This window comes from Balaenoptera acutorostrata, chromosome 15 (genome assembly GCF_949987535.1).
Source record: "Balaenoptera acutorostrata chromosome 15, mBalAcu1.1, whole genome shotgun sequence".
In the NCBI taxonomy this organism is placed as follows: Eukaryota; Metazoa; Chordata; class Mammalia; order Artiodactyla; family Balaenopteridae; genus Balaenoptera; species Balaenoptera acutorostrata.
This window is the reverse complement of record NC_080078.1, coordinates 3711309-3727800: the sequence shown is the minus strand read 5'-3', so window position 1 is coordinate 3727800 and position 16492 is coordinate 3711309. Positions and strand designations below refer to the sequence as shown.

Sequence of the window (16492 nt, the reverse complement as noted above, 5' to 3'; positions counted from 1 at the left end):
TGCGTGTGCCCCTGTCTCAGGGTCGCGAGGGTCCCCAGAGTCACAGCCTCTGGGAATTAGGGGGTTCCCCAGAGACTGCACCATCCTCTTGGTGCCGTCGCACCTTGCAGGGACGCAAGGCGAGGGCGGAGGGGGTAGCGTGAGCCACAGGTACCCTCTGGGGCTGGCCACGCGAGGGGCCGCAGGGCGGGCGCGCGGGCAGGGTCCGCCCCCCCTTGCGTCCCAGCCCCCGCCGCGGGGGACAGCGGGGCTCCGTCTAACAGGCCGTCTTCTCGCTGGAAAAACTACGGGAGGAGGGCGCCCGGGGAGCAAGGAAGAAGGGGCTGCTTTCGGAAGCCGCCCCCCCCCCCCCCGCCCAGGCCTCCATCCCTCCCCCAGGGTTCCTTTCCCGCAGCGAGGCTGGGAGGGGTCCGCCCCGCGCGGGGAGGGGGCCGGGGCTGCGGGGACTCAGGCGATTGGCCCGGAGCCCCCCCCCGCCCCGCCCGCCACCAGCTGCTCGGGATTTGGCGTCTGCGGCTCTGGGCTCCGCTCCAGCTCGGCTCCGCGCGCCCCCGGCCGCCCCCGCCCCGCGGCCGCCGACCTGCTGCTCCGGCCCCGCGGCCTCTGCAAGTTGCCGCGGTCGGAGCCCCGGGCTGGAGGCTGATGGAACCGCCGCGATGTTCGCTCCGCGGCTCCTGGATTTCCAGAAGACGAAGTACGCGAGGTGAGCGGGGGCGGGGAGCCCGGGCGGCGGGTCCGGCTCCCTGCGCCGCCGGCGCGCTCCCCCCGCCGCCCCGAGAATTAAGGTGATAAACGGACCCTGTCCCCGGCCGGAAGAAACCGGACACGAGACGTCGTGGTCTTTGTGAGTCTCCGCGCGCAGCTCTGCGCCCTGGACCCGGGAGGAGCGCGGGTTCCCCGCGCCTCCGACTTAGCGTGGTGCCCTGGGGCGAGTCGCTTCACCTCTCTGAACCTCAATTCCCAGGTCTCTAAGGCGGGGATAATGAGAGTCCCCACCCCTGGGGTCCCCGCGAGGATTAAGTGAGATGATCCCTTGAAAGCACTTTGCACGGGCTCAATCGCTATTCGGCGCTTTTGTTAATGATGAAAGGCGTTGGCCCGCACCGCCCCAGCGAACCCCCGCACCAACCGTGTCCCCCCGACCACCCCTGTCCCCCGCACCACCCCTGACCGCCCTCATAGCAAGCAGGAGGAATGGGTAAGGAAACTGAGGCACAGGACCAGGACCTATACATCTTGGCCTTTTCATAGTGTGAAGTCTGTGGTCCCACCTGAATCTCAGTTTCTTCTTCTAAAGTGATTTCAGATTGCTGAGTGGAAGCCAAGGTCTTGTCGCTTTGATTCCCAATTAAGGGGCTGGGGGGAGGGGAGGGAATATTAAGTTTCTCTAAGATTTTGGCGGGGTGGGCTTGCCTGAAAGCTGGATGAAAACCCTTTTCTAGGATTGCCCCTTCACACCCAGGGGTCCTGGGGGAGGACCCACTGCTCTGGGTGTGCAGCCCTAGGCGTCGGCCTCCTGCCCGCGGGAGCCCGCCTTCACCTGCTCTTACCCTCCCGCCAAGCCTCCTGCCTCCGTGGGTGGAGTGGGCAGGTTGGCATTGAGCTGGGTTGGCATCCTTTTTGCTGTCACACCTACACAGCTCATTGTCTCCTGGCAATTGTTGAGGGTCCCTGGTCCCATGAAGTCTCCGCAAGTTGCTGTCAGATGGAGCACAGCTTGTCCCCAGAGGCTGGGCTGAGCTCGGCTTCAGGGCGGGAAAGTGGGGAGGCAGGACTGGGTCCTTTCCCTCTCAGTCTCATCTCTGTTTCCTCTGTGGGGGGGGGCATTGTGTCTCCTTCATGAAGTTGGGGAGCCCCGCTGGAAAAGGGTTGCTGGTGGGAAGGCCCGGAGGAATTCCTGTGGTGTTTCTCTTGGCGGGAAGGTGGGAGGGGCTGGCTGCACAAATCTGCGAGGTCTCGTCTGGTGTGGGCACTTGGACTTTCAGAGGCTTGTTCTCGAGGGTCCTGTGTGCTGGTGTGAGATGTAAGTTGGTGGAGTGTTCACTCGAAGGGAAGGGAGAATCCCGGGGCTGGAGACTTCAGATGCGGGGAAGGAGCTGTGTCCCACACCTGCTGTGTGACCTTGGGTAGGCGTCTCAACCTCTCTGGACTTCTACTGGTTAATCCGTTAGACAGGAGGGTTGGTCTAAATGATCTCTAGATTTAGACACCGGTGCTGCTCCCGCTGTAACTGGAATAGAGCTCTCCAGCTGGGCTGAGGGCTGGACCACGAACCCTTTCTTTCATGCTTGGGCTGATGACGCTTCTACGGGTGATGAGTCCAGTGAGGAAATGGAATGCATTGATTAGAACTATTTCTGTTCCCTTCCTCCTTGTGCGGCCCTTACTACCGTCCAGCCCACATATTAGGTCCTTAATCAAGGCTTTGTGATTGAGTGAATTTAACAGTATGACCCAGATCTGTCCAATAGAAATAGCATACAAGCCACAGAGGTAGTTTTAAATTTTCTCGTAGCCATTCAGGTTAATGTGTGGCTAATTTCCCACCTCACTGTCATAAGAAGGTGAAAAGAAACAGGTGAAATTAATTATGAGAATATATTTTAGTTAACACTTTATAGCCAAAGGATATTCAATGTGTAATCAATATAAACAAATTATTCATAAGATATTTTACAGTTTTTTTTCAACCACAAGTCTTCAAAATCTGGTGTGTTTTATACTTACAGCCCATCCCAATTTGAACTAGCTATATTTCAAGTGCTCGATATACACATGTGGTCAGTGATTGTCGTATTGAACAGGACAAGAATGTCCTCCAGGGTGAGAGGTGGGTGTTTGTCTTAGTCCATTCAGGCTGCCATAACAAAGTACCATAGACTGGGTGCCTTATAGACAGCAGAAAATTATTTCTCACAGTTCTAGAGGCTGGAGGTCTGAGATCAGGGTACCAGCATGGTCGGGTTCTGGTGAGGGCCCTCTTCCAGGTTACAGACTGCCAACTTCTTGTATCCTCATAGGTCAGAAAGAGGCGGAGCTAGCTCTTTGGCTTCTTCATATAAGGGCAGTAATTCCATTCATGAGGGCTCCACCCTTATGACCTAATTATGCCCCGAGGGTTCTACCTCCAAATGCCATCACACTGAGGGTTAGATTTCAACATATGAATTTTTTTTGGAGGAGGGACACAAACATTCCACTCTTAACACTACTCCTGGTTAAATGCTGTGTGACATTGCAAAAGATGCTTTCTATCTCTGAGCCTCTGTTTCTCAGTGGGTGGTTGGACCAGCTGATCTTTAAGGTTCTAACCTCAAGTCCTTGAATGGTTTATCTACATCCAGAAACATACTTATCATCAAGCTATAGGAATTAAAGACTGTAGTGTTGGTTCAGGGCTAGGCAAATTGACCAGTGGAATGGAACAGAGAGGCCAGAAACAGATTCATGCATATAAAGGCATTTGACTTTTGACAGAGGTGGCCTTGCTGATCAACCCAGTTAAGGATGGTCTATTGAATAAATGTTACTGAGACAATAATCCAGATGGAAACAACGAAACTGGAGCCCTACCTCACACCATACAGAAAAAGCATTTCTAGATGGATTAAAGATTTGCAAGTGAAATTTTTTTAAAAAATTGAAAACTTTTTGAAAATTTGAAACAATATCTTTTGGATATCATGCTAGGTAAAGATTTCTGAAGGCACAAAAGGTTCAAACCATAAAAGATTGATAAACTCAACTACATTAAAAATTATGAATTTTTATTTACCCAAAAATGCCAGGAAGACAAGAGAAGACAAGCCACGAACTGGAAGGACATATTTGCAACATATTTAACCAACAAGTAATTAATATCCAGAATCGGGAATTCCCTGGTGGTCCAGTGGTTAGGACTCAGCACTTTCACTGCAGGGGGCACGGGTTCAATCCCTAGTCAGGGGACTAAGATCCCAAAAGCTGCATGGCACGGCCAAAAAAAATTAAATAAATAATAATATCCAGAATCTATAAAGCACTACAATAAGGAAAAGACAACCCAATAGAAAATGTAAAAAGAGAGTCATTTCAGGAAGGAGGACACAGATGAGCAATAAGCATGTGAAAAGTTGCTCACTTGCATTGGTGATCAAGGAAATGCAAAATAAGAGTCCATGGGGGCTTCCCTGGTGGCGCAGTGGTTGAGAGTCTGCCTGCCAATGCAGGGCACACGGGTTCGAGCCCTGGTCTGGGAAGATCCCACATGCCGCGGAGCAACTCGGCCCGTGAGCCACAATTACTGAGCCTGCGCGTCTGGAGCCTGTGCTCGGCAACGAGAGGCCGCGATAGTGAGAGGCCCGCGCACCGCGATGAAGAGTGGCCCCCGCTTGCCACAACTAGAGAAAGCCCTCGCACAGAAACGAAGACCCAACACAGCCATACATACATACATACATACATAAAAAGAATGTAAGCAGACAAGAATAGCATTAAAAAAAAAATAAAAAAAAAATAAAAAAATTAAAAATTAAAAAAAAAAAAAAGAGTCCATGGGACGCCATTCTTGTATTCAATATAGAAGAAGTCTGACAATACTGTTATAACTACTTTGGAAACCAGAAATTGTCATGTAAACTTGGACGCGGCCACTCTCTTCTGGGTGTCTACCCTAGAGAAACTCTCCACATGTGTGCCGGGGGAGATGGCCCAGAATCTTCTCAGCAGCACTGTTCAAGGTAAGCAAGAGCTGGAATCAGCCCAGAGGTCCACGTTGATGGAACAGTATGTATCCCTGCAATGGAGTAGTAATCCTGCAAGGAAAACAAGTCCAGTCCCAGGCAATGTATGGATGAATATTACAGACGTGTTGAACAGTAGCAAAACACAGAAGAAAGCATGACTCCAATCATGTTAACACTCAAATCCCAGTCAACTGTGTTGTTAAGGAATGTAGAGAAAAGTACGTGAAAAGTGAGACAATGATGATTCCAAAATCAGGTTAGTGGCTACCCGTTAAGGGAGGGAGGGAAAGATACACAGGGTGCTTGTGGGTCCTTGTCATTCTTAACTGGAGAAGAAAAATAAACTGGGTTCTACGCGTCCTAGAAGGCAGCGAGGTCTCACGTTTCCTGGGCGAGCCCCACGTGGCGCCGCCTCACTGCAAGGAAGCTGGGAAGTGTAGTCCTCCTGTCTGCGTGTGCCCCTGCTGCTTCCATGTCCAGAACAGCACCTGGCACCTGAGCGGTTACCGATCAAAATCCGTTGCATACAGGGAGATCAGCTCGGTGCTTTGTGACCACCTAGAGGGGTGGGATGGGGAGGGTGGGAGGGAGGGAGATGCAAGAGGGAAGAGAAATGGGAACATATTGTATATGTATAACTGATTCACTTTGTTATAAAGCAGAAGCTAACACACCATTGTAAGGCAATTATACTTCAATAAAGATGTTTAAAAAAAATCGCATAATACTGGCTGTGTGACTTTGGATGAGCGAATTAACCTCTGAAGACGTAGGTGCCCTCTTTTGCTTAATGCAATGTGACCTTAAACACGGGCCATTGTAAAATAACATTATGGTTATAAATGTAGCACATGCTCCTTGGAGAAAAGTTTTTAAATCATGGGAAGTAGGTATAAAGATGAAAGCAGCAGACCTTTAATCCCATGGTCTGGAGATCATCACTGTTAAATGTGTTGACTTTTCTTCCGGTCTTTTTCTGTAGCTACTCTATAGCTAGCGTTGTATTCTAATTTTTAAAAACTGACCTGCCATAATCCCGTCTCCTTTGTCTTTCATAATTGCTTGCAGCCTCAGCTTAAAGGGGGCTTTTGCTTAATATTCCATCTCGTCATCACAGCCTGCTTTATTTTATTATTTCCCACTTTGGGACACTCAGGTTGTTTTCTGGATTCTGCTTCTGTGCACAACGCTGCAGGAGCATCTCTGCAGCACATACCTGATCCATTGTCAGTTCTGGGTGTTGGCCTGGTGCCGTGGGTCACCAGGTCCATGTGAGGCTCACCGCCGGCCCAGACTACAGTGACTTGGTTGGGGACCCGCCCCTCCCAGCGCAGTTCCTGCCATGGTGTTTGGAGTTGCTCCTAAGGCCAAAGATCGGGTCCCACTCCTTCCATGGTGGGGTCCTTAGGAAATATAGAAGGAGTCAGGAGCCTGTGCTGTGATTCCGCTCTCCTCTTTGTTGGCTTCTCTTGTGCAGGGGACTTTTTCCCTGAGCCTTGCTTTCCTCCTCGTAAGTGAGCTTAACAGATGGGGGTGGTGGCAGTGGCCCTGGGAGGCCTTCTGTAGGTTTAGTCCCCGTCCTGCTATCTGAGGTCCCTTCACAGCCACTTAGGGCCAGTCCTGCTCCAGCCAGGACTCTGAAATTCTGAAGGTCACCGGTTTCGTAAACGTTTGTGGTTCTTAAGGTGATTAAGATAAGGTATGTGAAACATCTGGCGAGGTACCTGGTCTACAGCTGGTGCTCCAGAGCAGTGGCTATTTATGTCATAGTTATAGTTATTCAGTCTGTCTCTTTCCAGAGAGGATTTGAGGCAGTTTGTAACAAGCAAGTTTTTCAAGATCCATGGGGCTGTCGGAGAAACCCTTCCATCTTGGCAGAGCTTTCTCTGACGTCAGCAGGTGTCTGCCTGGCTGGAGAAGGGGTGGGAGGGGAGATGGGGCTCATGGGCGCTTCTGCCTTGCTGGGCTACCTGGGACACGGCCGGCCCAGGGCTTCATGGAGGAGGGGGAGATCGATGACCCACACTTCCTGTACATCGGCTCCTCTGATCCTTGGCCGTCCTGGGAGTAGCTGCAGTTTCTAGTCCTGTTTGGTTTGCCCGAGGCCGTAGAGCAGTTGGTAGGATTCACACCTGGGTTTGTCTGGACCCTGCTTGTCTGCCGCCCCACCACGACCCTGGGGAATAATCATCGTCATCACCCGCAGCTGCAGGGTACGTGTCTCACACGCCGAGTCTCTACTCCCCACTGGACGCGGGGATTAGAGTTCCGAGTCCTCCCTGCTGCCTGCACCCTTGCCGAGAACACATCGTGTGTCTGTGCGCCGGCCTCCTTCGTTCATTCACTGACGGCCCCGCCCCAAACGCAGTCGGGCCAGAGCAATGTCCCCGCGGAAGCCCACCTGCCGTATGTCTGGTTATTTCAAGTAAAAAATCAAGCTAACAAGCTTCTCAACAAAATGGGTTCTGTCCTCTTTCCGACAACTATACTTCTATGGTGACAACACTGAACACCCTGTAAAATGGTGGCCGTCATCTGATTGAAGACTGGCTAGCGTCAAAGACAGCTGAGGGGGCTTCCCTGGCGGTCCAGTGGTTAAGACTCCACGCTTCTGCTGCAGGGGGCATGGGTTCGATTCCTGGTCGGGGAACTAAGATCCCGCATGCCGAGTGGCGAGGCCAAAAAAAAAAAAAAAAAAAATAGAAAGGCAGCTGAGTGTAGTTAATTTTTACACACGTCTTTGGCATTTGTTGCTGGGCAGCCTTGCTTGGATGAGTAATAAAGACATACATAGTTTATTAATTATTATGTATGTCATATGATTTATTTGATTGACTTCATTGCAGCAAAATCATTATTTATAGTCAAGATTTTCACTTATATTTGGGTTCTGTTAACAGTAATAATCTAAAGGTGTTCTGTCTGGGACTGTAGCCCTTGCCACCTGTGGCTATTTAAAAGTAAATCTTGGACCTTCCCTGGCGGTCCAGTGGTTAAGACTCTGTGCTCCCAATGCAGGGGGCATGGGTTTGATGCCTGGTCGGGGAACTAAGAGCCCATATGCCATGCGGCCAAAAAAAAAGAAAAAAAGAAAAGAAAAAAAAGGTAAATCTAAATTTATTAAAATAAAATTAAAAAGCTAGTTCCTCAGTCACACCAGCCACATTTCAAGTCCTCTATAGTCACATGTGGCCAGCGCCGCTGTATGGGACGACACAGACATTTAACATTTCCATCATTGCAGAAATTTCTCTGGAAGAGCCCTAGTCTAAAGGATTCAAATGAAAAATGTAATTTGAAAAACCCCACAAATGTAAATTAAAGCAAATGTCAGAAACTGAAAAAAGTTAAATGATTCTTAATTCTAAAATATTCAAAAACTTCTATTAAATTGAAAAGGCAAAATACAAATTAAGATGAATAAGTATAACATTTTAAAGTCGAACAGTATTTAAGTAAAGCTGAAATATTTTATTTGATTTTTTGGAAAATGTAATTGAAATCTATCATATGAAAATGAAACTGCTCACATCTGGAGTTCAATGTCCACCTCGTTGCCAACATAAAGAATAGGTAGAGAGCAGGCTGATGATTGCCAAGGGGTTGGGGGGAGGGAGAGGGATGGACTGAGAATTTGGGGTTGGTAGATGCAAACTATCAACATTTAGAATGGGTGAACAGCAAGGTCCTACTGTATAGCACAGGGAGCTATATCCAGTGTCCTGGGATAAACCATAATGGAAAAGGATATTAAAAAATGTCTATATGTGTAAAACTGAGTCACTTTGCTGTACAGCAGAGCCTGGCACACATTGTAAGTCAGCTATACTGTACTTCAGTTAAAAAGAAAAGAATAGGAATTATGTCTTATGCAAGTTACCTCTGGTCCTGCACATATACAAGTTCAGGAGAGATATGAATTCATTAATATTTCACATGTTCCTCAGCTGCCATGTGCACGTACTGGGAATTCCAAGGCAATTCATGAGTGTCTTTGAAACCTGGAAATGAAACAGGAAGAGAAACAAATTGATGCTTGAGGTTACTGGGCTGTGACTGTTTCTCGGGCATCAGCCTATGGCGTTCATGCTGTCTTCAGAGCAAGGCTTTCGCGGATGAATGACAGTCGTCCCTCGTCCCTCCGTACCCGCGGGGGCGGGGAGCGGGGATCAGGGAGCCGATTTAGTTCCAGGACTCCCGCGAATGCTGGGATGTCCGCGGATGCTCATATCTCTTGCAGGTGTTCCTCCGTATTCGCGGGTTCTGCATCCGTGGATTCAACCATCCTCGGATTCAATCAGCAGCGGATCACGTAGTAGTTTCCATCCGAGGTTGGTCGAATCCCTGGGATGTGTAACCCACCGATGGGGAGAGTGACTGTAGTTTGTCTTTTCTCTTACGCAAGCCTGCCTGCCGCTCGCATCTTTCTGGTTGCCGGTGCCAGCAGTGGCATCACCCACAAACCTTCACAGCATTTGGATGCAGTTCGTTTTTAAAAAATTATGGTAAAATATGCATAATGTAAAATTTGCTATTTTGACCATTTTTCAGTGTACACTTCGGTGGCATTAAGTACATTCACCTTGTGCAGCCATCACCACCATCCATCTCCAGGAGTTTTTCATCTTCACAAACCGAGACTCTGTCCCCGTTAAACACGAACTCCCCCGTCCCCCTCCTCCAGCCCTTGACACACACGCTTCTACTTTCTGTCCCTATGGATATGATTACTCTAGGGACCTTGTATGAGCGGAATCCTGCAATACTTGTCCTTTTTATGTCTGGCTCCTTTCACTCAGCATAATGTCTTCAAGGTTCATCCATGTTGGAGCAAGTGTCAGAATTTTCTTCCTCTTTAAAAAAAATGAATTTTATTGAAGTATTGTTGATTTACAATGTTGTATTAATTTCTGCTGTACAGCACAGTGATTCAGTTATACATATATATATATACACCTTCTTTTTCATATTCTTTTCCGTTATAGTTTATCACAGGACATTGAATATAGTTCCATGTGCTATACAGTAGGACCTTGTTGTTTATCCATCCTATATGTAATAGTTTGCATCTGCTAATCTCAAACTCCCACTCCATCCCTCCCCCACCCACTGTCCCCCTTGGCAACCACAAGTCTGTTCTCTATGTCTGTGAGTCTGTTTCTGTTTTGTAGATACGTTCACTTGTGTCATATTTTAGATTCCACATATGAGTGATATCATATGGTAAATGATAGGGTCTTTCTCTTTCTTTTCTCTTACTTCACTTAGTATGATAATCTCTAGGTCCATCCATGTTGCTGCAAATGGCGTTATTTCATTCTTTTTATGGCTGAGTAATATTCCATTGTATATATGTCCCACATCTTTATCCATTCATCTGTCGATGGACATTTAGGTTGTTTCCATGTCTTGGCTATTGTAAATAGTGCTGCTGTGAACATAAGGGTGCATGTATCTCTTTGAATTATAGTTTTGTCCAGATATGCCAAGGAGTGGGACTGCTGGATCATATGGTAACTCTGTTTTTACTTTTTTGAGGAACCTCCATACTGTTTTCTACAGTGGCTGCACCAACTTAAATTCCCTCCCACAGTGTAGGAGGGTTCTCTTTTTTCTGTGTCCTCTCCAGCGTTTGTTATTTGTAGACTTTTTAATGGTGGCCATTCTGACCGGTGTGAGGTGATACCTCGTTGTAGTACCTTCCTTTTTAAGGCTGAATGATGTTCCGTTGTATGGATTTGCACCCACCTTTTGTTCTAAGGACACAGGACAGGAGATGTGAAGCAGTACTTGCCTGGTCCTGCCCGTGTTATTCACAAAGTGAACATCCAGGGTGACAGCTCACACTGCCAGCAATGAGTGCTGGATCCCCCGTGACCAAGGTGCTCAAAGTCTCCTTAACAAATTAGTCTGCGTTTGTGAGAGCAGGAACTCTAAACGCTGATCCACACATACTCCACAGATCCATAGCATTGGCATCAGCTAGCACTTGTTAGAAATGCAGAATCTTGGGCTCCACCCCAGACCTATGGAATCAGAATCTTTATTTTCATAAGATCCTTCAGTGATTCATGTGTGCATGAAAGTTGGTGGAGTAATGGATCTAAAGGGACAGGCTTAGGGACAGAGTCCCTCTTGTTTAAGGGTAGTACTGCCTGAACATTACTCTAATAGGATTATTAGGGTAGGATACATAGCACACCTACTGTCATCCTTCCCTTGTGCCCAGGGCAGACATCACTAATCGATCATGGGATTCAAAATCATTCTTCCCATTGAGCAGAGGGAGCCTCTGATGCCTCAACCCGGGACTCCTGGCCCACAGAGAAGCAAATCAAGAACACGGCCAGGTATGTGCAATAAGAAGTGTGGATCGAGATTTGGGTGGACTAATTCCCAGTGTCCCAGACTGCCTCTCTGCCACTAATTTTTTCTTGTTAATTGCCACCACAATAACGACATCCACCATTTGCTGAGCATTTTGTATGTTGCAAGCTTTGCTCTAGATGCCGTGTGCATTGATTCTAATCAATTCTGGACCCTGCCAGGTAAGTGTTATTGGCCCCATGTTACAGATGAGGCTGACAGGGAGGCTGGTCTGATGGCAGGTGAGAGGGCCAGCCGGCTCTAAAGTTTTTTTTTTTTTTTTTTTTTTTAACTTTTTGGGTTTTTATTTATTTATTTATTTTTGGCTGTGTTGGGTCTTCGTTTCTGTGCGAGGGCTTTCTCTAGTTGCGGCAAGTGGGGGCCACTCTTCATCGCGGTGCGCGGGCCTCTCATTATCGCGGCCTCTCTTGTTGCGGAGCACAGGCTCCAGACGCGCAGGCTCAGTAATTGTGGCTCACGGGCCTAGTTGCTCCGTGGCATGTGGGATCTTCCCAGACCAGGGCTCGAACCCGTGTCCCCTGCATTGGCAGGCGGATTCTCAACCGCTGCGCCACCAGGGAAGCCCCAGCCGGCTCTAAACTCAGATCTGTCTGACCTCCAGTCTGAGCTTTTGCCGATTCCTCCCTGCGGGGAACCCAGCCCTCCCTGCAAGGATCGCCATGCTGCCAGAGCTCCCAGGCTGAGGTCCAGACCTCTTCAGCCTCCTCCCTGGCAGGCCCGGGGATCCGTAGCCAGATGAGTGGAAGGGCCACTGGAGTTGACCACAGAGTGCTGGCTTAGCTCACAGAAAGTGTGAGTGTGGACGGTGCTCACCGTGACTAAGTGAAGTCGTTTCTTAAACAGCAGGGCACCTGAGCTTGTTACAGAGTTTAGTGCGTTTAGGGCTCCAAGGGAGCCAGAGCCGGAGGCCAGGTGCCCCCACAGATGCCTCAGTGACTCTCTGGGTGTTTACCCCATTCTCCGCGTTCACCATCTCCCTTCCTCACCCTTGTCTCTGTTGGTTTTCTTTGCCTCACAGTTTCTGCTTTCTCATAACCTCAGTTCCTTCACCTCTGTTGCTTGCTGTCTCCATCCTGCCCCACATTTGAATTGCTCCCTTGGCTGTCTCCCCACGAACCTGGGGCAGTGGAGAGAGCAGGTGTGTCCTCTCCACGTTACCTGGGAGTGGATGGCACGTAGTAAATACAGTAAGTCCCTTACGTAAGAATAAGTCCCGTTCCGAGAGTGTGTTTGTAAGTCCAATTTGTTCATAAGTCCAACAAAGTTAGCCTAGGTACCCAACTAGCAATCAGCTACATGGTACCGTACTGTAATAGGTTTATAATACTTTTCACACAAATAGTACATAAAAAACAAACACAAAAAATAAAGAAAACTTTTGAAAATATTTATTTATTTGGTTGTGCTGGGTCTTAGTTGCAGCAGGCGGGCTCCTTAGTTGTGGAATGGAGACTCTTAGTTGCGGCATGGAGACTCTTAGTTGCGGCATGCATGTGGGATCTAGTTTCCTGAGCAGGGATCGAACCCAGGCCCCCTGCATTGGGAGCACGGAGTCTTATCCGCTGCGCCACCAGGAAAGTCCCAAGAGAACATTTTAAATCTTACAGTACAGTACCTTGAAAAGTACAGTAGTACAGCACAACAGCTGGCATACAGGGGCTGGCATCGAGTGAACAGGCAGGAAGAGTTACTGACTGGAGGAGGGAGAGGAGGTGGGAGATGGTAGAGCTGAAGGATCGTCAGCAGTAGGAGACGGAGGGCGAGCTGCAATTTCACTCACGCCTGACATTGATGGCGCAGGTTCTGGTTCCTTGCTGGATTCAGTTCTGTCTACCCCCTTGAAAAAACGATCCAGTGATGTCTGGGTGGTAGCACATTCGCACCTTTGGAAGTTCGCAACTTGAAGGTTCGTATGTAGGGGACTTACTGTACTTGAGAACTGGAAAGTAGAATTTCACCACGGGTGACTTCTGTTGTCGGACCACCTGGGTCTGCCTCAGGGCCCCGCCCCTTAATGGCTGTGTGATCTCGGGCATGTTACATGGCCTCTCTGTGCCTTGGCTTCCTCTTCTGAAAGACGGGAGATAATAGTAGTACTAATCTCACAGGGTTGATTGAGTCTCTGAGCTTCCGTTTCCTCATCTGTAAAATGGACAAAATAATTGACCCTCATCAGAGAGTTGTTGCAGAACTAAATGCCGAGCATGGCAAGTGCTTGGCCCAGAGCCCAGCGTGGACTGAGTGTTCTGACGGTGTATCGTTTGTCTTGGTCCCATCGCTCACCCACCGGGCACCCTTGGGCTGGTCACTTAGCTTCCCTGGGACTCAGGTCCTCCATCGCTGCAGGAGGGGTGGCCCAGGTGCATACACGTGTCAGGGTGTGGGGTGTGTCCCTCTGGCCGCAGAATGAACAGTGAATAAGTCTGAATGAAGCAGAGTCATTAGGGTTAGACTAAGAGGGTGACTTGTCTTGGGACCAGGTCCCTGCACCTTCAGTCCTGCTTTTCTGGGAAGCAGGAGCTGCAAGATGGTGAAGGTCAGACCTGCGGGGTGTGGTCTGCCCTTGAGCTCCCTTCTTCCACCCGATGATGAAGTTCCCCCTCCTCCCCAAATGTCCAACTGAAGGAGTCACCAAGGGCACAAGGGCATCTGGGCTGGGGTTGTCTGGAAGTCGCCGCGACTCTGCCATGTGGGCGGATCTCACCAACCAGAAGGCGGGAGCACTGGAGGCCAAGAGGGGGCTTGAGGGGATCGGGAGCCCTGGGGGTTGTGTGGCTCTGATTTTAATAATTACCGCTTGGGTGGAAGTCTGGAGTTGGAGGTGGGGCAGGAGAGGGAGGGGAGGGAGGTTGGGTCTGTAGTGTGGTGTTGGGCCACAGCGAGGACAGCCAGGAACACGTTCCCCGCCCTTGCCGTGGACACCTGGCTGCACCACATAGAAATCTGTTTCATTTGTTCGTTGATGAAGCAATAATTGCCGCGTGCTGTGGTGTGCTGGGCGCTGTCCTGGGTGCTGGGGATACAGGGCTGACCCTGTCCTCGTGGAGCTCACATTCTGGTGTGAGAAACAGACAATAGACGGATAACTGTATGATAGAATTTCAGGTGGTGACGTGGCCAGGCGAGGGTGTGAGGGGCAGGGTCGGGTGACACAGGGATAGTGATGCTTCCCTCATAGGATTGTTTGGAGGAAATGCATGTAAACTGGCACACAGTGGGTGCCGATTGAATGACAGGTTGGTACAGCGGGATTGGGGTGCCAGCAGCTGTGCTGGGCTCCCAGGGGAGCTGTCCTTTCAGCACCCGCCGGTCTCAGCTTATTGCCCTCTGCCTGGGCTGCAAACCTAAGCTGACAGATGTGCAGGGAGACTTAGGAAGTGACAGTTGTCCAGAAACCCCACTCCAGCAGCAGTGCAGACACGCACCTTCAGATTCATCCAGACACAGCCCACCCCTCCAGGTTTGTCCTAAGTCCCCGTCCCAAGCAGGGGAGAGTCTGGCAGGCCCCGTGTCATTGATCGCCCTTCCCCAGCCAGACCGCAAACTGCTTGGAGCAGACGTGGGCTGGGGGCTGTTCAGACCTCCTGTGTCCCCTGAGGGGCCAGCGTGGTCTGGCATGTGGTGGGCATGCCTGACTTGTCCACTGGTTGGGCACCCACAGTTGTTTAGATGGTTCACTGATTCATTCAGAAACCTTGTTGAGGGACTTCCCTGGTGGTGCAGTGGTTAAGAATACACGTGCAAATGCAGGGGACACGGGTTCGAGCCCTGGTCCGGGAAGATCCCACTTGCTCTGGAGCAACTAAGCCCATGTGACACAACTACTGAGCCTGCGCTCTAGAGCCTGCGAGCCACAACTACTGAGCCCGCGTTCCACAACTACTGAAGCCCGTGCGCCTAGAGCCTGTGCTCCGCAACAAGAGAAGCCACCGCAATGAGAAGGCTGCACACCGCAACGAAGAGTAGCCCCTGCTCACAGCAACTAGAGAAAGCCCGCGTGCAGCAACGAAGACCCAACGCAGCCAAAAATGAGTAAATAAATAAATAAATAAATTTAAAAAACAACAACAACCTTGTTGAGAGCCAGGGCTGGGGCACCAAAATGAATCCTATGCAAAGCTTGCTCCCTCCCCTCCAGAAGCTCATAGTTTAGGGGAGGACTCAGTCTGCTAATAATATGTGAACAAGTGCATAACTGAGATATTGATAAATATGCTGGAAATGTAGGTATGGTTTCTGCTTGAATGCCTGGGTAAGAAAGGGTTTGAGGGTGACTTTGGGACTTTTCAGTTATAAGTAACAGAAGCCTCAGTTTGAACTGGCTTAAAGCAAAGAGTGAGAGAAGGAGAAAGAGGAGGAAGGGGCAGTGGGGGAGTGAAAAGAAGAGAAAAAAGGTCGGTACTCAGAAATGAAAGGTATGTGGGTTCAGGTACAGCTGGATCTAGGGTCTCAAAGACGACCAGGCTGTCTCTCTCCGTCTCTGGGCTCTGTTTCCTCTGGTGGCCCCATTCTCTGGACTGCCCACAGTGCTTACGAATGGAGAGTTTCCTGCGGAATCCTTGGGGATCACCATAGCCCTGGAATTGAGTCTTCTTGTCCTGGCTTGGATTTCATGCCCATTCTCGGACCTGTTGCTGAGGTCAGGGGAAAGACTATGCCAGATCTAGGTCGCAACCCCTCTTTTGGAGCTTGGAGATGAGGAGTCAGGCATGACTTGGGGTCAAGGTGGGGTGCAGCTCCACCTGAACCTGATGGAGTGAGAGCAGGGAAGGGATGGCCCCAAACGAAAGTGGGGCCATTGACTGCGTGAGGGATAGACGCTAGACAGGCAGAAGCCACCCGTACCCACCAGGAGAGGAGAGACTGCAGAGAGGTTGGGGCATTTGGGTGGGCCCTTCAGAATGAATAGGAGTTCTCCAGGGAGGCAGAGGAGGTGAGGAAGGGGGAGGCCATTCCTGGAAGAGGGCAGAGCATGGAGGGGGATGTTCAGGGACACCAGGGAAGGTTGGTGAGGCTGGCCCTCAGGCCATGTGGTGGGGAGGATGCCAGCTCTGGTCCCCAAGGGCCCTGGGGTGCGCCCAGCAGCTGGCCTTTCTCCAGTGGGCTCCATGGCACCGTTGAGGCTGATTTATGCTGAGAGTGTCATGACTTGGGTTCCAGAAGGGGAAGAACTCAAGGGAGGGAGGCTACTTCAGAGAGTGCCGTGGCGATAAAAGTGGGGAGCTTCCTGGGATTCCCAAGGGACTGGGCTGCCGGAGCTCACTGCGGGGGGGGCTGCTCATCTCATTTCCTGGCTACAGGCAGGTTACTCGCCCATATGCCCCTTTACCCCAAAGCCTTGAGTGCGTATTTCCTCAGTCCCAGGGTACTCTCTAATGGAA

The 16492-nt window shown here is 50.1% G+C and overlaps 1 protein-coding gene across 6 annotated transcripts in view; it reads left to right on the top strand.

The window, feature by feature from the left end:
- Positions 1 to 558: 558 nt before the first annotated feature.
- Positions 559 to 16492, top strand: part of MMD2 (monocyte to macrophage differentiation associated 2) — a 68350-nt gene continuing 52416 nt past the window's right edge. For 4 of the 6 annotated variants that reach the window (XM_028167573.2, XM_028167570.2, XM_028167574.2 and 1 more), the window contains exon 1: positions 559 to 703. In XM_028167573.2, the coding sequence (XP_028023374.2) occupies positions 657 to 703 (47 nt within the window). In that variant the 5' untranslated portion in view covers positions 559 to 656. Of the gene's footprint in view, positions 704 to 780; positions 845 to 10953; positions 11075 to 16492 lie in introns of those variants that run through there. The other 2 variants (XM_057528404.1, XM_057528405.1) reach the window with 2 other exon arrangements.